The sequence below is a fragment of the Podarcis muralis genome, chromosome 6 (assembly GCF_964188315.1).
Source record: "Podarcis muralis chromosome 6, rPodMur119.hap1.1, whole genome shotgun sequence".
In the NCBI taxonomy this organism is placed as follows: Eukaryota; Metazoa; Chordata; class Lepidosauria; order Squamata; family Lacertidae; genus Podarcis; species Podarcis muralis.
In genome coordinates, this window is record NC_135660.1 from 63,283,082 (window position 1) to 63,306,677 (window position 23,596).

Consider the following 23,596-nt stretch of genomic DNA (forward strand, 5'->3'; position numbering starts at 1 on the left):
TAACCCTTTGCTTTCTGCTTTTTATTAGCTGAAGCAGCAGCAGCAGGAGGCGGCGGTGGTGGTGGTGGAGGAGGAGGAGGTGGAGGAGAAGAGGGCAAATCAAAAACATGTACAATTTTATAACTGACTTCAATGGCACTAAAAAAACATCAAGGACAATATTTCTGCTACAGTGGAAGAAATCTAGGAAGATCTTCAGTGAGCTTGGGGATTTCTCTGAAACATAAAGTAGCATACAGTCCAGTCCTTACTTGTCTGCCATTTCCAGTGGAATCAACAGTGACAGCATTGGGAGGAAACTGAAAAAAAATCACGACGAATGGATGAAATATAATCAGAGATTAATTTGTACAAGTGGATTATGGGTTCATTTCTTGGGTTGCTGTCATCCTCAATTTATACAGAATGTTTTTTATTAAACGAATTAAAGCTGCGAACTGTCAGGATTTTTACACTATTTTCTGTCAATTTCATATAAGCATCTCTACATTGCACACCTTGTAATCCCATAATTAGTAATGGAGAACAATAGGTTTTATATTATGTTTAGCCCTTTCATCTGGAATTATTTATCTTCTTTTCCCTGTACTGTTACAAATAAAGTTGCAGCAGATGTCATGTTAGTAGCTGTAATTCCAGCATCAGATTTGTGCCTATAAACAGACCTATTGCACATGCATATATACACCTTGATCCAGAGAGTTTCAATGGGTGCAGGAGCTGTAGTGCAGAGGTGAGCAGTCTTAAGGCCCGCAGGATCGACTTTGCTTTTTTTACTTGCATACCAAGGTTCACCAACCAGAGCCAGATGCAAAATAGTGGTTCAAGAGGGAGGACGAGTGCTCAGAAATAATGACAAGGCACCTCTGTCCACTCTTGGTCCCCCACCCAAGCTTTGCTTCAGAAGCTTAACTTAGGTGTTGCAGAGGGGGAAGCCTGTTAGTTAATGCTATGAGCTATCCGAGAATCAGACAACCTTGCCAATTTCCCAGAGATCACAACCAGCCTTCAGCCCACTCCAGAGCAGACAGGGAGAAATCCCATCCACAAAAGCTGCCCTATTCTTAAAAGAAGGTAGTAAATCTTTGCCCATTATTTTGCATATGTGGATCTGTTGGATCCACTGAAATGAATGGAAGGTTCATGTACACACAAACTCTTGTGTTCTGCTAATCACTCCTGCAGTGTGGGAGCTACTGTAGTGTGGCTCTTTCCCACACTGAAAAGATACAATCTGAAACCTGAGATCACGTTGGTGGAACCTGTGCTGTATATTGTTCATCTTCACACCAGTATTCCTGTTTCCATGCCCTTTCCACATAACTTGGCACTTCCCATGATAGCCTTGTGGTACAAAGTGAATCGTGCGGTAAAAAGTATGTGAGAAGGCAGGCTATCTGTTAACAAATCACACAAACACAGCAATTTTATCGGTCATAACACTAGAATTTGGGGCTAGTCAATGATGCTGAATGTTGGGAGATTCAAGATAGACAAGAGAAAGTACTTTTTCACTCAGTGCATATGGAATTCATTTCCCCACAATGTACAATGACCATCCACTTAGCTGGAGGATAAAGCTATTAATGGCTAGTAGCCAAGATGTCTATGTTCTGCCTCCCCTGCTGGAGCCATTATGCCTCTGTATACCAGTGGCTGGACCTGCTTGTGGGCTTCTTATAGGCATTTGGTTGGCTACTGTGAGAACAGGCTGTTAGACTAGATGAGCCTTTGCCTGATCTGCCAAGCCTCTTCTGTTCAAATCAGCAAGGGTAGTTTATAAATGGGCATCTGTCTTGAAAGCAACCCCCCACCAAAACCCAAGCTCAGTCCTTGAATAAGCACTAATTCTCACTCAGTAAACAATGCAAAACCCTTCTCAACCCAGTTGTAAATACTTTGGCCAAAATCTAAAAGCCTGAATGCAACTCACAGGCATTTGTTTTTGAGTTTTCCCTGTCATCAGCATTTTTTTCCGAAAAGCCTCAACCACCATGCAAATTAAGCTAACAGTTTTAACTCCATGTGCGTATACAGATGTTGTATATGGAAAACTCTGGCCATTACATAGCATTGAGCATCCAATCCATATCTATTTATCTTTTCAGAGTATGCTTGATCACTATGGGCAAAGGAAATATCTTTCATTGATAAATCTTTATCTGCTGTGCACTAAGTTACTGAAATCAAAACACAACTGCAACAATTTTTTCTAATGTGCTACGACTATGATCCTCAAATCATTTTAGTATCAGATGTTTCGCTAAGCCAGCCATTTTGTTTTTATACGTCCAAATAGTTGCAAATACCTTAGGGGCAGAATTGCAAATACACCTGTACACCACCTGCTTTCTATAAACTTCTAAACATGCTACAAAAATGTTTCTGAAAAGGGTCAAAGCTATACAAAATACAAGAGTAACCCAATGATACAGTGCTTCATTAAAATTTATCATTTGTTTGATTATTGATTACTGGGCCAAATATTTTATGCAGACTTTTACAATGCCATAAAAATATATAACTATATTATTTTTCTGTATTAAATATAGATACAAGAAAGAGATACTAAGGTTGCTGTTGATCATATACTTTGTATTAAAACAAAAAACAGCATATTAAATATGTACTGACCATTTTTTATAACTGCACTGGAAAGACCTACAAGAAAAACTGGACCTCGACAATGGACAGTTTATAGTGTTTGAAACAGCAGATATCGTAGTGGACTCTTCCAAAGCCCTAAGAGACATGTTACACAGATGCAAGCTGATTGTTGCTTATTGGATTTGGCTCCCAACCAAACTTACAAGAAGGCAAAGATTTAACCTTTAAATCCACCTTCTTACCTAAAGAAGCCTTCACACATAGACAGCTACCTTTCTTTGCTATTCAAGGACACCCTTAATGATTTATCTTCCTTCTGTGTGCATGAATGCTGAAAAAATATAATGAAATAATATTAAATGTGTATAGAGATGTTCCAATATTCACTCAAGCTGTACACCAGGGTAAAAACATATTCATGAATATATTATGAATATGTTCAATTAGTGTTATTTTTTTGAAAACTTCTGGTCTTTTATTACCTGGCATATTTAATTGTCTGCCATCAAAATGATAAGCACACTACTTTAAATATAATTGTTCCGCGCCCCCCCCCAAATTAAATGTAAATGTCATGCAAAAATATGCTAATTTCTTTTTAAACCTTATTTCACATTGCTCAGGGACCAAACAGGATAGTTATTTTCGAGCATATTATTTATTAGAAGCATATGGTAAAATGGATTTAAGATATGTTGTACTTTGAACAGGGGAGAAAGAACCAGGCTGAAGGGTTGTGTGTTCTCGTCTTGCTCAGGATTACATTCTAAAGGAAGATTACTGTTCGTTCACTGCTAAGGGGATCAGAAATCATGGATAATGCTTAAGCCGCATGTACCTTTGCCCAAGGCAAGCCATCTCCCTCGTTCATTAAAACAAAATGTGACAGTTAACTTAGTTCCCAGTCTTACGTATCTATCCTTCAGAAATAGCTAGCCATACAAGCGCTCATGCTAGTCTCACGTTTGATCACCAAACCTAAGCATTCCCTCTAACAGCAAACTTTAATAGCAAACTGACTGCTAATATGATTGGAGTCAAAACAGAAGCGCTGAGGAAGAAGAGGAAGGTATCAGTGATGCTGGGTAAGTTCTGAGGAATGCAGACCTACAAAGCAATAAAAGGCCCCAAAATTGCCTCTGCATATTTGTTTGTTGTTGTTGTTTTTTGAAGTGAACATTAATCAGCTGCTGTAAATCTAACCTGTTCATCAAAGAATGCTGAATCTTATAGTTTTTGAATGTAGTATATCACATGGAAATAATCTCTTAGGTTAAACTACTGCAAAAAACACACACAATCCTATGCCAGATATCTAAGTGAGCCTGTGAAGAAAAGTTGTGCTGGATAATTCTTATGCAATTAAAACCATATTTAAAGAAAAGTCAGGTATGAAATTGGAAGCTTGATGTTTATTTACGGATTTTGATGATCCACGAAGTTCCAGATTTCCACATTACATTTCAGAGAAATAAGTCTTGAAAATACTCATCAAATTCTTCTTCCCTGTAAAACAATAGCAAATGGTATTAAGAAGCATGGGGGGGGGGCATGCATGCAGTCATTTTCATTTACTCACAAGGACATTTTTCAGTCCAAGGTGTGGTACACCTTTTAGGTGTGCTGGCAGGGTCTGTGCTGACAAAAACGTTGCACTATTGGGGCATATTGTTAAACAAACATATGCTTACAATAATGCTTACAACTTATGGTGGCATGGCAGAGGTGCTGTACCAATCTTGCAAATAGATAACACGTGCGCAAACAGTAATGCCAGGGTTGTTAGATCATTCAAATGTGCGAAATGGCTGAAACAAAACTGAGAAACCTACGGGAAGATTGAAATCTAAGGGGAATGTTTCCAAAGGATGGTGCTGCCTGCTTTGAGGCCCAAACTGCATCCTCGCCCACATTTAAAATGTCTTGCTGAACTTCCCAGACACCAATTGTTACCTTCCTTCTAAGGCTGGTGCTGTCTGTCTTCACCCTGTTGTATGATTGGCCCTGGCTGATAGATTTTTGACTATGTGATTTGCCCACCACTTTCCCTCTTTTAGAGGCAGAGCAAATTTTATTTTACTAAGTCTCCAAATAAGTCTGCAATTTACAGAGAGGAGTTTTCTTCTCTGTTTCGTTTACTGAAGTAGGGCATCTGCCCATAAAGGCTAACTGTAATTGTTACCAATTTGAGGGAAAATGACGTAATTATATTTATTTTAAATAAGCACCATCGTTTTAAAACAAACAGCTACTCATCAAAAAACTGACCGTGTTTTCTCTTCAGTTTCTTGTGGCGGACCCTTCCAAAAATCAGCATCTGAGGGACCATCTTGCTCATCATTATTGACAGAATCTGTGAATGAAAGAGTGATTTAGTAGTATTTAAAATGATTGTAGGAATGTCACATTTTAAACTATGTTTGTAAGCTGCCCAAAGTGGCTGGGGAAACCCAGCCAGATGGGTGGGGTGTAAATATAGAAACAACAACAATCTCAAAGCATTTTCTTTATTAATAAGTCTCATTCACAATCCAATGAAGGTAACATTCTCAATCTATTTTTTTGTAAATATTAAAACAGGAGAAGAATTGGGAACAACAGGCTTATGGATACACTGCAACTATATTTAGCTAGCTTATATTCCAATATCAACATTGTGAAAAAGACTCTTCCTCTTTAAAATCCATCCCTTTGTAATCATGGTGTGCTTTTCTTCTGAAACAGGTAATTTTGGCATGTTATTTTGTGGGCTACAGCCCAACTGCATGAAGGCATAAGAGGAACAAATATTGTTGCAGGTTTAAATGACTTATGTTTATCACCTCTTTTCCTAATCCCAAACAAAGTATCTTTTTTAAGCAAGGCAAAAGATGCAATGCAACTAAATAGCCAATGTGGTTTGGGTCCCGACAGCCTATCAGCTGCTGGATTACAAACTGTAATTTTCTGCACTTCCACATGAGCATCAGAATGTATTTTCTTGCCACCTATCAACTCTGCATTGCGTTCAGTGGAATGGACATTTGAATGTGTTTTCAAAATGCAGCCCCCAATCCACATCTTTGTGCATCTGGCAGCACCTAAGTACTTCTTAAAAAAAAAAAAAGTTGGAGCATGGCACTTAATGCTTACTTGGGGTAGAAAATCTCCTGGTAGCATGAGCTTCTTGCCGGCATTTTACAGAAAGGGCAACATGTGTCTATCTGGGTCACAAGCGTTTAGGAGGCCAGGCTCCAGGCTGGCCCAGGGACCTGCCTGCCTCTCCTCCACTTTGACTGACATGCTCAGCAGGAATGTGGCTGCGGTGATGGGCCCACCACTCCTTTAAGCCAAAAATCAAGATTTCACCTGCAATTTAGTTACCTTTGTCAGAATCATCTGATTCTTCTAAGAATGACTGATCTGAAAGGAGACATTTTTAAAATTATGTTAGTTACACGTCTGGTTATTAAAATACATGTACAAATATCATGTTAGAAACTCAACATCTACCTAGCAATTCCTGGCATTTGATAAGGCCAGAGAGAAATGCTAAAAAATAATAATTATGGTTTTTAACTAGTAAGTCTCAAATATATAACAAATGCTTTTGGTTAATACCTAAATGTCAGTTTTCAGTAAATGAGTTTACCATGAAATGTTGCTAAATGTCCAACATAAACATAGTGACCCAGGATGACATAAAGGCTAGTTCATCGGACAACAGGCTGCTTCCTCCACCAGGCCTCCTGTGCACCAATTCTCCTTCTACCCTCAACTGTAATTTGCAAACCACATGAAACAAGATTTGGCTTGAAATGTCAGGTTAGAAGCCAGGACAGAGAGATTTGCTTTCAAACGTACTTGGGAAACCTTCCCACCTGTAGGAAATAGACCAGGCGTTTTTCCCAGCTCCCCTCTTCCTCCCATGTTTGTCCTTTCCTCTCACAACCGGATGTGATCTGCAATCCCACAGGCACACAAATCCTCCTGAGTCGAATCGGCTAGCGGTTTTCCAAAGCATGAAATGTACATGTAGAGTCAAACATTCAACTATGAATGTTAACATTTTAAAACAACATTGCTTTAAGCATAAAGGTTTCTTTTACCTTTATGGCTCTTTCTTTTCTTTGGCTTGTGTCTGTGAGGTGAAGATAATCTTGTTTTCTTTGAAGCTTTGGAGCTTTGTTCTGTGCTTGCTCGCTTTTTCGTTGGTTTGACTTCCTTCCTCCTTTATAAAAGGGAATGGATGTTAAAAGTTCCATCAATGTGTTTATCCAGCAACAAAAATATTACAGAAATATATAGTGGGTGGGGAAGGACTCTTTATAATTCCTGAACAGCCAACCCTGAAAAAAATCAGTAAATTTGATGTTTTGAAACTGATCAATTTGAACATAGCATGGATGCTTTTTGTGCAAGAAAAGATATGTTTCCTATATGCCCTAATAAAAGAGGAAAGGTTTGAGCCAACTCAGCTGCTTCCAAAAAAGGGCCACATCTTAGTTGAACATAAATGTGCAGAGTGTAACCTGAATAAAAGCTTAACCCCAGAACTGTGTAATGCTATCAATCAGTTCTTGAACCAGGAAAGTAGAAGAAGTGTCAATAAACATGCATACACGTTTCCCCAATCCCAGGAGGGGACTTTATGCATACACAAGCAGACTCCCGTTTGTGTATATTGCTAACTGGACAAGCAAAAAGGTGTTTCATGGCTCTGCTCCCCAATCCAACAGCTGGGATTTCAGTTTTGGAAAAGCTGGAAACAGTTGCTTAGGAGAGGAAGATAATTTCAGGTTGTGGCAAACATCTGTTGAGGAACTCACTGGAGCAGATCATGGAATCATAGAATTGTAAAATTGGGCGTGACCCCAAAGGTCATCAAGTCCGATCCCCTGCAATGTTGCAAATACACCAAGGGGAGGGGAGGAAACATAAGCCCGCCGACATAGCATTGTGCATACAACACAATATACCCAAACATATATACAAAGACTGTACTTTCGTTACCTGTGGTGAAAGTTTAATTTGTAAGAGCATTCGGGACAAAGCCCTTTAAAAAGAGGAAGAAAAGAAGAATTAAATGTAGAGGAATTAAATTATCCCCATAAATTTTATATCTAACATCAATTATCCCCATAATGCTTTCAGTTTTTGTAAGATTGCCATGTCTAGCATGTCACTCGGGGTGGTTTTCAACTAAGTTGTTGTTGTGTGTGTGTGTGGAATGAGGTCTGCTCGCACAGAAGGAATTTCCTCACTCTCCTCCCATCCGCACTGTCCAAATGTCCTCTGGAGCGTTGCTGGGACCCCCAGGACAGGTTTAGGGCACATGGGGGAGTCACACAGGGGAGAGTGGGAAAGTCTCATAGAAAGAGCAGACCTTGTTCCCACTTAGTGCTATGCTGAATTCTGCCCCTGGGGGGCTGCAATCCTATACCCAGTTTCTTGGGGGTAAGCATAACCAAACTCAATGGGATTTACTTTTGAGTAGATATGTGCTGGACTACCCTGTTGTTCAACCAAAGAAATCTTTGGTGGCCTTTGAACACAACACTAAGACATAATTTAACCACTAGAGGGATGAGCCTGAGCAAAGGGTTGGGCTCATTTGCTGCCTGCTCACCTCCTCTTTTGCCGCAGAAGGTGGTTTTCAGCAAAGCCAAACAATCCACATTCTACAGAAATCAGCTGGTTTGGAATGGATCCAGACTGCACTCCCCTTTTGTGAACTCTGTACTTTAAAAAATACTGTAATGGGCGTTTATAAAAGTCCTAATGTAATTTTCTACCCCGAGTGAACATCAACAGTAATAATTCAGCTGGCCACATCCATTTATAATTAGCCGACTAAACCACTTTGAGGTTTTCTTAAAATTAAGCAGTGTATTGTTAAATAAAAATCAAAGCTCACTGTTAGAACTCACTTAATTTAACAAGTGCATTTTTCTTTTCACCATGCTCAACGTAACCAAAATTCACCTCCCAACTCTTCAAGCCTTCTTTCTCATCACAGTGCTTACTTCCACAGGAAAACTGACCTAGAAAGCAGGCAAAACAGAAAACAGCACTAAATTTATCTTTCCCCAGGTAAGTTGCTAACAATTAAGTTAACTGTTAAGGATACTACTACTAGGTTTATTTAACAAGAGGGCCTTCTCAGTAGTGGCACTCTCCCTTCAGATGTCAAGGAAATAAACAACTATCTGACTTTTAGAAGACATCTGAAGGCAGCCCTGTATCGGGAAGTGTCTAATGTTTAAGGTTTCAATATGTTTCGATATATGCTGTGAGCTGCCCAGAGTGGCTGGGGAAATATTATTATTATAACTTCATGCGGTATTTACAATGAAGATAAGGTTAGTCTAAATCAGATGCAATTTCCAGCACTTTGCATAGGCAAGGGAAGAAAAATAATATATTGAAAGATCAAGCAAGTGCAATAACACTGTTTCCTTGGTTCTACATGATCATTTGATGGCCCTGGGATGCCATACCCATACCTTTCTATGGCCCAAAATCCAAGACATTGAGAAATATGAGTAATATATTGAAATCATTCCATTAGTGCACAATCCTAAACCAGCATGCCTATTTCATTGGCTGGAGGGGGCCAGAAAGCAACTCTGCCATGTGGGGGGAGGGGGTTGCCCCATGACAGAAGCCCTTGCTATGCCTAGGAAGGAGTCAAGTTCCCACCAGTGACAAACCCCAAACTGCGATTCAGAACAAACCATTAAAAACCCCTCATAGGGATGCATAGCTGGACTCTGTACTGTGCATGTCTTTCTTAGGATGCTGAACTTCAGGAACGAAACGGGCACAGCATGTGGCAGCCTTGTTTCAGCATGTCCCACGAATGAAAGCCCAACATCTCGTTTGATTTCACTGGCTCTGTTGTGTTTCTAACCCCGTGTGTAGTACCAGCGACATACAGCCTCTCGGAAAATGAGACATCCCCTTGCCTAGCGAGTGGTAACTATCTGTATTAATAGGCTCACCTCCAGAACTGTTTTTGAAAGATTAACCTCAGAATGTTCTGCCTAAGCTGCTAACCAATGGATTGACAGTGTCCTCAGATACTTCACTTCTGCTGTGCAAAACCAACCGTAATGCTAAAGCAGGAACCAAAGAGCACAGAATGCTGCTGCTCCTTTACTTCTCCAAATGAATTAAGAGACACAGTCAACCCTGGATAAAAGAACATTTGAATATTTATACAAAACACACAAATGGGAAGCATCAGGGTTGGTTTGTTTGTTTAATCAATACGGTGTATTTTGTTTTAATTTACACCTACAGCAATCTGATGCCAGCATTAAAACTCTGGCTGATGGTGATGGGTTGGGATTGTAGCCCATGCTTCAAATCATATGCACAAGGGAGACAAAGGATGTGTCTGATTAATAGGCTGATTTTTAGACACAACAGAGCTCTTAATCTAAGAGGGGAGGAATCAAAATATATTTAAGGACCCTCAGAGGCTTGAGCTGCTGTGGCACAAAACAGCCGTTGGGGAACCTTGGAAGAGGGGATTTAAGTCACTTAAGGGTTAGGCTGATCACTTTGTTTAGTGGTAGGGAGGAATCTTCTCTGACAGCTGATTGGCAAGTATCTCTGGATGCTTCACCCTCAGCCGTACTGTGTCTCTTAACTCACTTGCTGGAGTCATTGGGCCCCGTCTACGTCCTAGTGGTTTGGCGCAATAGTTCCTGTTTGTGGTTGGCATAACTATTTATTTATTAAATCTGTATGCCACCCTTCATCTGAAGATCACAGGGTGTTTCACAATGTAAAAATGCAAAATGCAAAAACAAATTACATAATAAAACAAAAACAAACCAATAACCCCCCTCCCACAAACACATTTAAAAGGCCATATAATGTTTACTCAGCCAAAGGCCTGGTTACAGAGAAGTGTTTTCATCTGGTGCCTAAGGATAAGAAATGAAGGCGCCAGGTGAGCCTCCCTGGGGTGAGCATTGCACAAACAGGCAGCTACCACAGAAAAGGCTCTTTCTTGTTTTGCTGCCCTCCAGACCTCTCATGGAAGAGGCACATGAAAAAGGGCCTTGGATGATGACTGCAGGGTATGGGTCAGTTCATATGGAGAGATGTGGTCTTTGAGGTATTGTGGTCCTGAGCTGTTTATGGATTTATAGGTGAAAAACAGCAGTTTGAATTGGGCCCAGAAAATAATTGGCAGCCAGTGCAGTTGGGCCAGGATAGGTGTAATATGCTCAAACTGTCTTGCCCTGGTGAGCACCCTGGGTGCTGAATTCTGCACCAGCCAAAGTTTCCAAACCATCTTCAGAGGCAGCCCTACGTATAACGTGCTGCAGTAATCTAACCTAGAGGATACCAGAGCATAGGCAACAGTAGTTATCTGGGGCGTAGCTGAGGCACCAGCTGAAGATGATGGAAGCCACTCTGCGCCACTGAGGCCACCTGAGCCTTCCTTCAGAGGGAGTGCAACCTCATCAAGAGCAGGCAACCTCCCATCCATCTGGGAACCTCCCACTAACAGCACCTCAGTCTTATCTGGATTGAGCTTCAGTTTGTTGGCTCTCATCCAGTCCATTACTGATGTAAGGCAGTGGTCCAGCACATCCACTGCCACACCAGCAGATAGAAAGGAGGAGGAGAGCTGTGTGTCATCAGCTCTTTGCTCACAACGTACTCCAAACCTCCAGATAGTCCCACTCAGCAGCTTCATATAAGTATTAAACAGCATGGAGGATAAAAACAAACCCTGAAGGAACCCCACATTGAAGGCTCCCTGGGTCTGAAGAAGGGTCTTGGTACTTCCCAAGCGTCACCCTCCAGAAACGACCATCTAAGTAGGACGGGAATCACCATAAAGGAGTGCCCCCACCCTAACTTCGACAGCCACGCTAGAAGGATACCATGGTCAATGGTATTGAAAGCCACTGAGAGGTCAAGGAAAATTGTCTTTCTCCCAACAGATTTCATCATACAGGGTGACCAAAGCTCTTTCTGTGCCAAAAGCAGACCTCAACCCTGACTGAAATGGATCTACAAAATCAGTTTCCTCCAAGAACGTCTGGCATCAAAATAACTACAATGAAAATGTTTTATATCAACCTCAACCTGGTTATGGAAGGAAAACACAACTTGTTTCATTAAATGATAGCTAGGAAGCCAAACCAGAATTCAGAAGAAAATTTCATTTGAAAATTAATGTCACTGCTGCTTGTTTTTCTTACATACTGGGCTGGGAGAAGCTTTAAACAGCTTCTATTGCCATGCTGAGATGTATGCAAAATCAGAATAATGTTTGATTTGAGAATGTTAATAAAATAATATACAAAACATGTTTTGCAAGAGTAAGTTCTGCAAAACAGATTACACAACTGCATCTAGAAATGTTTACAAAATTGCTGAATGCTTGCACCCCTTAGTGGTGAACTATATTATTGATCTATGCTAATAGCTGCTGGCAACTGCAGCTGTCTTTGTGAAGACAGCCTATGGTTTCAAAAATAATAATTGAGAAACAATAAATAAATGCAGAATATATATTAGCGGACTACTGCATTGCTAGAACAAGAAGCTGTCACAAGAAGCTAGCCATAGCACAGCTGTGCTTCCTATACATTGTTTATTGGAACTTGATCAGATATATTTATATCTTCAAACTTTCTATAAATTACAAAGTATCTATGGTTCCAAGCCAGCAGAAGCTCCCACTGGTGAAAATTGCATTCGCGGCTTCTACCAATCTCTCCTCACCCCTGCAGCCCCTATGCCACCACCCACACAGCTCCAGAGGATGGCCCAACTTAGTTGTGGGGGCACAGGGAGCTACAGCAGGAAAGGGGAACTCTACCAGCCAAAGCCTGCATCAATAGGCAGGCATGAGAAAGGATTGAATCAAGGAGTGAGACATACAAAAAAAGTCATGTTGGTATCAACAGTCCTCTTGCCCTGTCTACTTTACTACCTATGGTTGTATTAGCAAATGCTTCTGGAAACAATACATACTAAATGAAATTAAGCTTATTTCTCAGATATTCTCCACCCAGATCATTAAAGCACTCTAGAGATGGTAAGTGCCATGACAGAACGATATAAGCTAATTTCATGTTATCGTGTATATCTTGAAAAAAATAGTCATTATGTGACAATGTAATAAGTAAGAGAGAACAAGTAAAAACATTCATTCAAAAAGGCTTGGATCTCAAAGATCCCTATATGAGCATAAAGACCAAGGGAGAATCCCCTCCTAGCTGCACCCTTCCACACTAAGTCTCATAATGTTACAGAAGGTTTATCAGCTGGCAAACAACAATTGGGGACAGGGGCTGCAGCGGGAAGCTCCATCCTCTGAACAGAACTCTGCTCATAGAAGTTACAATTCAAACCACAATAAGGAAAAAAAAAATAACAACTTGCCTTTTCCTGACACAACCTCTTTCTCATGTCTCCATCTAAATCCAAACTGTTAGAAGAATAAAAGACATGCAGTAAGTATTTTGCACTTACACATTCAGTGCATCCAGTGCAACTGCGATATTTCTCTTATGCCTCAGGTATTGCAATTTTATTTTTCTAGTTCACTATCACTGAATTATTATGATATTGAGCTATGTGTTCCACAGAAAATGGCAAGAATGGATTTCATAGACTCTGATAACTGCTAGTAGGCCAGAAATAGGAATGATTAAAATATGAATTGGTAAGATCCACCCTCGCCTGGAATTGCTTCTGGTGTCACTCTAGGTTGTTCTTCCTCCACTTTATAAGTTCAAAGTATTTACTTTAATCCAACTTTCCGTACTTCCTCTGTACCATTTAAATCTTGCAGCAAGTTGCAGGATAACCTTTTATTTGTTCAGGAGACACTGTCCATTCCAACTTTTTCATAATGTCTTATCACAGAGGTCAACAACTTGTTCATGGTCCCAGGAGAAGAGCAGGTAATGAGGTGATCATGAGCTTCAGGGGTGCCAGTGAAATACCCAGCTAGATGCATGACACTAACTGGGAGCAGGGGAAACCTGTGAAGGTGACTGCTGGGATCAAGGCCTATCTGAGAGCCTCCAACTCCTACAGGAACCCCAGGCTCCTTTGTATGAGTAGCCATGTCAGATCTGTACCTGCAAGCCTCTCCAGAACCAGCAAAACAGACAGTAACAAATATAGATGGTATAAATTGTCTGTGCAGGTAGGGGACAGAGAGGTGAAAAGAGCACTCTGGGGAAGTAATACAGGATATATACATTCCTGGGGTCAACCACCTCTTCGCCCTGCCATCCCCTCTCACAATACCCCATTTAAAAAGCTGTGTAGTGAATAAGACTACGATGTGTACTTTCATTCAAGGGCATTCCCTCTCCAAAAAACCCTGCTTTGGAAAAAAAAAGACTGCAAATAACACTGTACAGAAAAGTTGGTAGTTCCAATTGGCTGATCTAGATCCAACATACTGGCCACTTAGCTATACTCCCTTTTTATCATCAAATGACAAGGAATAGACAAAGCACTGTTATGTATAACAGTCTGTGCCAAAGTGTTATGCATATGTCTGTGCCAAAGTCCTGTTCAGCCTCTGCATTTTCAGCAAGGTGCAAGCAGGTAAAAATTGTAACCCACAGCAAGAGCCACTGTGGATAGTAGCCACTGATAGCATTATTCCACATGAATTTATCTATTCCTGTTTTAAAGCCATCCAAATTGGTGGCTATCACTACAGCTTCTAAGAGTGAATTCCATAGTGTCTCCCTGCACTGTGTGAAGAAGTACAGTGGTACTTCCGGTTACAGATGCTTCAGGTTACAGACACTTCAGGTTACAGACTCCGCTAACCCAGAAATAGTACCTCGGGTTAAGAACTTTGCTTCAGGATGAGAACAGAAAACGTGCTCCGGCAGCAGGAGGCCCCATTAGCTAAATTGGTACCTCAGGTTAAGAACAGTTTCAGGTTAAGAACAGACCTCCAGAACGAATTGAGTTCTTAACCAGAGGTATCACTATACTATTTCTTCTGTCTGTTCTGAATCTTGCAACATTCAGCTTCATAGGATGTCCATGAGTTCTAATACTATAAAACAGCCACAGTCACCTCCATGAGAACCTGCATTCTTGTGTGTTCACACTAGGCTATACTTTGGCTTATGATTACATGCAAACCAAGACATTCTCTCTACAGTACCTATTATTCGCCACAGGTGTTAAGATACTGGCTATGTTTCTACCTATAGTCTCTGCAATAGAATACATTGCCTTAAGAGAGATTACATTCACTTGGATGAACATAGACAGCCCCCGAGTTACAAAATCTGTCCAGCATGTACCTTGTTCTCTTTGTATTTAGTCAGATCTGCTATGCAGTACTCCTTGAATAATTTATCGTAGTATTTCTTGCTGAGCCTCTTCTCCCTGAAAGATGGAGACATTATTATGGGTTAGTTGGTTAGATAACGCAAATGTGGGCAAAAGATAGAAGTTTTTTTCTATCTTTTTATCTTATATTAAAAAGGCAGGAATACTAGCAAGGTAGTTTTATAAATGTACAGCTGTCACAGAAAATTAAAGAAAAAGCACAATTCAATGGGCCTTTTCTTTAAATACATCCTATGCATTTATGCAGAAACCACCCTGTGTTTAAATGGGGATAGTGAATATAGAGGTGAAGAGAATTGGTGGGCCAGTTGGACAACTCCCATCAGTCCTGGCTAGCATGATAAGGGATAGCCAATGGTAAAGAATGAGAGGAGCTACAGCCCAACAACATCTAGAGAGCCACAAGTTCTGCACATCTGGTGTATAGAATTGCAGCCTAACACACAGCTGAGAAACAGCTTTGAAGATGCCTTGTTTTGTAGCATTAAAAACAAATCACTAGATTGCTTTTAACTGGCAATGCACAACAATAATTCCCACTTACTCGCATCATGAGTCTATTAGCCACAAAGGTGTACAATTAGACTCCTTAAGTTTATCAAGCCATTTTACATAAAAAGAATATGTATGAATTAACGTATTTATACAAGAGAGAAATAAATGAGATCAATCCCAGCCCAAGTTACCAGTTCATGTCAGCTTCATCTTCCTCTCTCCACAAGAATCTGTGGTTTTCTCTTATAATGTCAAGGTCAGTCTTGTCATTTTCTCTGTTAAAAAATCAATAAAAATCAATCAGATATCAAATGATTTTTTTAAAAAAAAGATTACCTCTCTTCATTTGTTGCATTTCCTTTCAGAATCTCTAACACATTCAGTTTCATTTTACAGCTCACTTTTCCGGAAAAATCGGTGTCCAAAGTGGCACATAATGCATACAAAATACACAATGAGCAATGTTTGTCCCTGCCCTTATGCAGCATTTGAAAGGGTGGAACACTTTGCAATTCAGCAAGGAGGAGATGGAGGCAGGAAAGACATAAGAAACTTCTGCGCCTGAGCCAATGGGGAGGGAGGTTTGGCTGGCTGTAAAATGCCTTAAGTCTGCCTCCCAACTGAGTTGGGGAAAACATGGAACCCGTCCCTCCTGCCACTCTTCTGTGCAGGGCTCACTGGTCTCTTCAAGACCAAATGAGATGTTCTGCCTTCATCTTACATGGCTGTGGGGTGGGATTCCCCCCCCCCCACACCTACTATGCACTATATCACTGTATTGCTTTTCCCCAACACAAACAACAGCATGGGATGGATGCAAGTAAACTGTAACATGTGAAGCACTCCTGAATTATCCGGAGTTTACTTCCGCACGGCCCACTCCTATTTACTCAAAAGTACGCCCTCAGTGATTTCACTTTAACTTGCTCTCTATTATTTATGCATAAGATTACAGACTTAGTAACTTCTGAAAGCAGACAGACTTCTGTAATTATTTTGTACTCACCCTGAACGTTTGAAATCTTCTTTCTTGCCACCGTAGTACAAAATATAGTCATTGACCATTTTCTTATGTCTTGCATACTGACAAAAATTAAGGAATTTGCTGACAGCATTTTCCTGCTTTCCAAAAAAGAAATAAGATAACTGGAAATCTATTGTTCCTTTGCTGAAAGAACTCTGCCTACACCTAGCAAATTTGGAAATGGCTCACACAGCATCTGAAGGACCACTCAAGGAACAAGACAAAGATTTCTGCAAGAGAGAAGTTGGGGAGACTGGCAAATCTAGTGACAAAATTTTACCATTCCAAAATAAAATCTACACTGGAAGGTTCCAATTTGGGCCATTTCATACAAGTGCCAACCACAGTGCAATTGGCAAAATTAGCACTATGACCTCATGATGTAGTTATCTGATGAAAATACTGAACAAGGAAAATACTCATAATATGGTAATTCCCGATATAATGTCTTACAATTTTTTTTGACACAGGCTTCTTCTGTGCTGGTTATTTTTAACCAAGGACAACACAATAAATACAGGCAAGGAACTGCAGGGGTGGGGGCAGAATATTTAGTTATTTTAGAACTGTCCCAGAACTGGTTACATAAAAGCCGCCTAGAAGTGTTGCTTCCTTTGTCAATAAAGCAACAGGCTTTCAGCCATGCTATCATGGTATCATAAATCATTTATCAAGCTTCTAACTTACACAGCACGTATACAAATATAGACAGAGAACTCTGCCCCTAGGATATAGCACTAAATATTACAAGACAAGGCATAGACAGTTGAACTTTGTACACTATTGCTGACACAGGCCTAATATATATGAAGCTGAACTAAGGACACCCCGCTCCATGTAAATAGAGAAAGCAATCCACCCATCAGCTGGATTCATGACAGACAAGGAATGCTATCCAAAACAAATGAGGTAAAGCAAAACAATGGAATATCCTTCCGAGAAAGGACACAAACTATTCAACTATTAACACCGCATTTCATTGAAGAGGTATCAGGAGTGAAGTGGTCACTGCCAGCTTTGGAGTCATACCTCTCTTCCACCCACACGTTTGTTGTCTTAAAAGACAGCAAGAACAGAAATAGGAGCGTCCAAGTTAGTTCTTCTAATCAATTGAGGAAGGCTTTATGTCATACTCAATAGCACTTGTGGTGGTGGTGTAGTGGCACTGCTTACCTGGTTCCCCAATGCAAAGTGTGGCTGTGGGCATAATGGCATCAGAGTGGCTCCACCACTGTGCCCACACTGAGCTCTCCTCCTGGCAACTGGCAGAGATGCTCACTGTTTAGAAGCCAGGTGAGCGATGCTACCCCACCTGCCCTACTGACTGCAACTGGTACTGTTCAACCTGCTGCAGTAGCTACACCTGCTGAATTCTCCTTGTAACAAGAAAAGGGCACTGAGGCTCACTAGAAGGAGCTGCAATCCATTTGCCTCCTCTTTTGTTCTTTCCGACAGCCTTCAGGCACCTTCCTGGAGAAGAAAAGCAGCACACCTATTACTAAAGAGCTCAATCTCACTCAATGACTCCCTCTCAGGTCATCATATTGTCAGTTCTGCTCCAGATCATACTGTGTTGTGTCAAGTCAAGTTGGTGTTTCTGTTGGGAGTTCAGAAGGAATAAATTGTTCTAGCAGGTGGTATAGGCAAGGGCCCTGATTGGCAGGTTGTAGCAATGAGATCCACACTGTGACACAAGAGTGCTCCCTAGAAAAACTTACATATAACCAAGATTATATATGTGGCAAATTTAATGGCTGGTACTTAACTATGCTCAGCGAAAATTCCTCTCTTAGATCATGAGAAATGAAATCCTATACCCTATCCCTAAGGAAGCAACCTCTCAAACAAAGGTCTCTTTCATGAAGTTTCCTCTTCTTCTCAAAATTAAGAAGAACTGTTTCTTCATCAACGCAAATTTAAAGGATACAGCATCCAATGCTAGGAAATGAAATCTTTGATTTCTTGCTTCTTCCCTGGTAAAAACAACAACGTTATTCTAGTTGTCTACATGCCATGTGCTTAATGCTGTTCGGAAAACATTCCACAAGTATGGCAATGTACCTGTCCCATTCATCTGTCGCCACATGTCTGTGGGCCACCTTGCTCTGTTTTTCTTTCTGGAAGGGCTTTTTGAGTAATGCATCTTCATTCCTTATCATGCAGGAGGGGAAACACACAGAATTGGTTATTAGATGAAAATACATATAAACAGAGCAGCAACTTAGTGTTAAAAGAAAGGCTTACCCCCTGTCAATAATTAGTTGGACCACTTGGAGAAGGGATGGGAAGTAGGAGGTTGATCTACACCACCACTCCTTCGCCTCCCACCCCCCACGGCATAGAGCAGGGCCAGCAACTCCCACTGCGACAGCATGAGCTTCCTCTACACCCCTCTCTTGCTTCTGGATTAGCAATTGGAAGGCCAATGGATCATCCTCAGGAGTCAGACTTGACCCTGGATTTTCCAGGCACTGATCTCTAACTTATTGGGTAAAGGAAGCTGTGTTGGCCCATGAGAAAAACCCCAAAGTCCACATTCCTAAATAACAATAAGTAGTACTCGGACATCTGGGATCAGGAACAGGGGCTTACAGATTGGAACATGCAGCTTTCATATGGGTTTAAACTCCAGCATATCTCTAGATATTTAGCACTGAGTGTTAGTTCTCCATAGGAATCGCTCCTAAAGGACTACCATGCAAAGAAAGCTCACTAAGGTTTCTTTTCTGCAAATCAAATTGCATCCCTCTCTTGACATCTGAGCAACATTACAAGAGTTAACTAGGAAACTACTTTCTTATTTTCAAGTTTAATGTCTGTCACTTCTTTACATCTACATGTTTACAACTCTTCTGATGCTCTGAGCAGCTGGTAGAGATGAAAGATCTATCCCTGGAATGCAACCCAATGAGTTGCTTAGCTGCATGTCTTCTAAACAGGGAAGCTCTAGTTCTTTCTCCAAGACATTTATACAGCTGAGACAGGAAGTCTGGCACTCTATGCAATGCACTGGTGTCATCTGCAGTTAGGCCAGCCCAGTGTGTAGAAAATGTTGCACTAGAACTGACATTCAGCCAAGGCTGGGGCAAGGAAGTTATATTCTTTGATCTACTCTCCTGAAGTTAAGCAGACAGCCCCAGCTGGTTTTGGTGTTGTTGTTTTTGCTCTTGAATGCTGTCTTCAGCACAGGAAAGGCAACTAACCATTAGGTTAATAAATAATCCACATAAATAAATTATTTAGGCATGTTTAGGGATTTACTCCCAGGTAAGTGGGCATAGGACTGCACCCTTAGTTGCCACAAAAACGAGTAATAGGATATAATAATCAAGCAGCAAGAGCACTCCATTCCCTTCCAGCAGGTGTCTTATTCTTTCATAGCCTGCTGCCACCTGGCTTTGACTGCTTTGATCTCTCATTCAGTAGCTTGATTAATCCTGCTGAGATGTGGCAGAGGGAAAATCAAACTAAAGGACCAACTAGGCCTCAGTGCTGTTCTTGTAGAGATGAAGCACAGAACTGAAAGAAATGAGATGGCACAGAGACACTAGATGAGCACAGCAGTTCTCCCCTACCCCGCGGTCCTCATTGGAGACAGCACTCTCTGTCAAGCTTGAGAGAAAGAAGATGAAGGAGTCTGTCATTTACACTCCTAGGAAGGACCTTATAATACTACTAGTAAAAGACATTACCTATTTTTCTGCTGGTCTGATTTCTCTCCTGTTTCATCATCACTGAAATCAGAGTCATATCCTCTATGGCCAAGGATCTGGGAGAGGAATTACAAGACAAAGAATCTAGTAAATTTAAGGATCACAAGACACTGATTTAAAAGAATTGCCATCATTTCCCACTAAGTTTAAAGGAACAAGAAGCATGTTTTGATAGCCGATCCAAACTACTTATTGGCTTCATAAACAGAGAGAAGATGAGAGGAAGTAAACAGATTTCTGCATGTCCCCTCTGCTTAGAAAACCACACCCCATAAGAACAGCACTTCATCAATTGTCTCTGACTCCAGAGACTACTGAAGAGGACTGTCACAACAGCAGCAGCCACACATCATTGCATGTCTCTTCCAATGAAGTTTCACTGCAGGAGCACATAAGAGGTGATGTGGGAAAGCTCCAACTTCCCTCTCACCTAGGAGCAGAAGATGTAAAGAGGCTCTCTGCACACATATATTTACCAGTGCATCAAAAGATCCTAGTACCATCTACATGTTATTGCCCATCTTTCAGTGGCTAGCCCATCTCTGACTTTCTCAGGTCTTTGCACAACACCCTGCCAGCACCATGGAAAAACCAGGAGTTGCTAACATGGTGCCTTCCAGAGGCTGCTGGACTACAACTCCCATAATTCCTGACTACTGGCTATGCTATGGTTTTAGAGTGGAATCCAAAAGTATCTGGAAGGTACATAATTGGCTACTCATGCCCTGACTGACAGGTCCTAACACCTTTTCAACCAAGTCCTCCAAGTAAACTCTACAATGAACTAGATTCTACTTCTGTCTTATCTAGGAATTGATTCAGAGATGATGGAACAAGGCAACACCATAACCCAGGCACTGAAGCATCTAGGACTGGTTCACAGAGTCCTATTTCCAGTTTTTCTCTTCACACAATCAGCAATAGTGGCTCTCCAGTGAAGCATATGTCCATGATTATAAATTTACAGGAAAAAAATATGTCAGCATGAAAATCTGGAATTTATTAAGTAGGATGGATCCATAATGTTCTTTTAAAGGTTGCATAATACTTCTTCCTTACACACAATGCACACCAGCATTCGGTCTCAATTTAGGAGAAAGTGAACTTTTCCCCTTTCAGTAAGTCACCCTCTAATATCTAAATTGCATGTCTGGTTTAGAAAATGCCATACACTGATCAAAGAGCAGTAAAACGATATAATGATCCCCAACTTTCATTTAGGCTTATGAGTAAAAAGGAGGGATTCTAATCTGTCATAGTGAGACAGCGCAAAATCAAGGTGTGATAATTATTCTGCATGAAAAAGTATGGCATGCAAGAGTGCCATCTTATGTACGTGGCATCACCAGAGTAACTAGGACAGACACTTACTATGAAGTAGCCCCACAGCATTCATTGTTATGAGAGTAACTGCAGTAATACCTGGCAATACCCTGCTGCTCTGAGAGGCCAGAGTTCAAATCCCTACTCTGGTATGAAGCCCACTGTGTGACCTTGGGCCATTCAGCCTAACCTACCTCACAGGGTTGTTATGATGTTAAACTGAAAGCAAGAGAGGCATGTACTCCACCTTGAAGGAAAGGTGGGTTATAAATGCAGTAATAAATAAATAAATAAAACCTCCGGCAGTGACAGCTTATTTCTGTTGTCATTCTTTATCTGCAGCTCTAGGAATTAACATGTTCTTGCAGTTTAGTGCAGATTATTCTTAAAAACAACTGCATGTGTTTCTACAGTATACAGTGGTGCCTCGGGATGCAAATGGGATCCGTTCTGGAGCCCCGTTCGCACCCTGAATGGAACGTAAGACGCGACGGCCGTTTCCACGCATGCGCGTGACATCATTTTGAGCGTCTGCGCATACGCGAGTGGCGAAACCCGGAAGTAATTCACTCCAAAAGCGCTCAACCTGAAGCACATTCAACCCGAGGTGTATACAATATATAAATACATATATATACAAATATATACAATATATAAATACATATATATACAAATATTCTATTTGTATATATACAAAATATATACAAATTGTAAAAAGACTAGAGTAGCTATGTGATAAGGCACCCTTTAACATTTTTCAGTGACAATGTGTTTAGAATAGTGTTTCAAAGTGGCAAAAAAAGAATGTTTTTCCATCCTTTCAAAATATGTATATGGATGAAACAGTTCTTCTAATTTGCAGTAGCAGTTGTGAATACTGAGAGGAAAATAGTTATTTAGGATTAAAATGGAGTACAAACGTTTCATCATACGTGTGTGTTTTTTGACTGGCCTGGGATCACTAGATAAAGAGCAGTATGTAAATAATCTTTAAAAAAACAACCCAAAAGCAAGCATGTTTACATAACACTTATGATAATTAGTGAGGCTGATAAACACAAGGCTGAGGTTGCAATCCTAGACATTAGGGGTGGAAAGCCAGTGGCACCCCGGCTGTTCTTGGACTCCCATCAGCCAGAGCCAGGATGCCCAAAAGCCAGGGATGGGGGGAGCCCCATTTTACAACATCTGGAGGGTCCATTCGGTTCTCCCTCTCCGCTGTGCCATTTCCCTGTGCGTGACCTCATCTGTGAGCAGCAGCAAAACATTACACCGCAAATGTTGCTGAATCAGTACAGAAAACAAGATTAGAGCCATTTTAAAATAAACCAGATTCTTTTTTTGCATTTGCATTTTGCCCTTCTTTCAAGAAGCTGGCTGGGAGGCACCCACGACTTTATTCCCAAATTAAACTTCGTGAGATAAGACTGATGAGAAATAAGTTGCTTTTCCACGGAATTAAACTTCAGGCCTCCTCGGTCCAAGTGTGACCCTGTGCCCATCAACCCACCCCATATCCATTGCTAGCCAGTGCAGAATTTACCCCCTATATATAAACCGCGTTAAAAACAAAAACAAAAAAACGTTTAAGTGTTAAGCCTCCTACGTTCAAACTTTAAATGCGGGGAGTCGGTGGACGTATGCATGCAAGCTTCGGGGTCGGAACTGCCTTAAGAGATGCGATCCCCTCCTGCCTCCTCTCCCCAAACCCACAGGAGAGTCTTCGGGACCATTATTCTAATTTTCATTTTTGCTGCCCGACCCGCAGCGAGCGCCTTCCCAGCCGGTCACTGAGGCGACGGCCCTCCGTTTCCTTCTCCCTCCCCCGGGGCGAGGGGCTCCGACTCACCGCATTCGAGAGATTCATCTCCGGCGGCCGCCCCGGCTTCCAGCCCGTTCGCTTTGCCTGGGAGGAAGAAGCGAGGCGCTTAGGCCTCTCCTCCTCCCGCGGAGGAGTCCCTCAGAGAGAAAGCCCCGTCGGAAACCGCGTCCGCAGCCCCAGGGGGCCGGGCGGAGAAAGCTTTGGCCGCGCTGGGCGGCGACTCTCCGGCATGAAGGCTCGCTCGCTGTTCCCCCCTGACTTGGG

At 41.3% G+C, this 23,596-nt stretch overlaps 2 protein-coding genes across 4 annotated transcripts in view; one reads left to right on the top strand and one right to left on the bottom strand.

Annotated features, from left to right (window-relative positions):
- The window catches only part of PDE6C (phosphodiesterase 6C), a 41,552-nt gene extending 40,929 nt beyond the window's left edge, over window positions 1-623 (top strand). The window contains exon 22 of the mRNA XM_028729767.2: window positions 29-623. Coding sequence (XP_028585600.1) covers window positions 29-123 — 95 coding nt within the window. The 3' untranslated portion in view covers window positions 124-623. The remainder of the gene's footprint in view (window positions 1-28) is intronic.
- LOC114597326 (protein FRA10AC1 homolog) lies at window positions 1-23,498 on the bottom strand. Of its 3 annotated transcripts, XR_013393237.1 has the most exons (16): window positions 23,360-23,498; window positions 20,167-20,243; window positions 18,536-18,625; window positions 18,402-18,447; window positions 16,457-16,533; window positions 15,642-15,725; window positions 14,907-14,991; window positions 13,006-13,051; window positions 8,517-8,630; window positions 7,600-7,642; window positions 6,696-6,817; window positions 5,971-6,009; window positions 4,876-4,960; window positions 4,028-4,113; window positions 2,850-2,938; window positions 1-299 (listed from the first exon to the last, which is right to left on the bottom strand). XR_013393237.1 is itself a non-coding variant. In XM_077930453.1 (15 exons), exons 1-14 carry the CDS (start codon window positions 23,375-23,377, stop codon window positions 4,071-4,073), a joined length of 969 nt encoding a protein of 322 aa, XP_077786579.1. In that variant the 5' UTR covers window positions 23,378-23,498; the 3' UTR covers window positions 1-299; window positions 4,028-4,070. The 3 variants fall into 3 exon arrangements, 2 of the variants coding, with proteins under 2 accessions (XP_077786579.1, XP_028585599.2); XM_077930453.1 differs by lacking the exon at window positions 2,850-2,938; XM_028729766.2 differs by lacking the exons at window positions 1-299; window positions 2,850-2,938 and having other exon boundaries at window positions 4,000-4,113.
- Window positions 23,499-23,596: the final 98 nt, after the last annotated feature.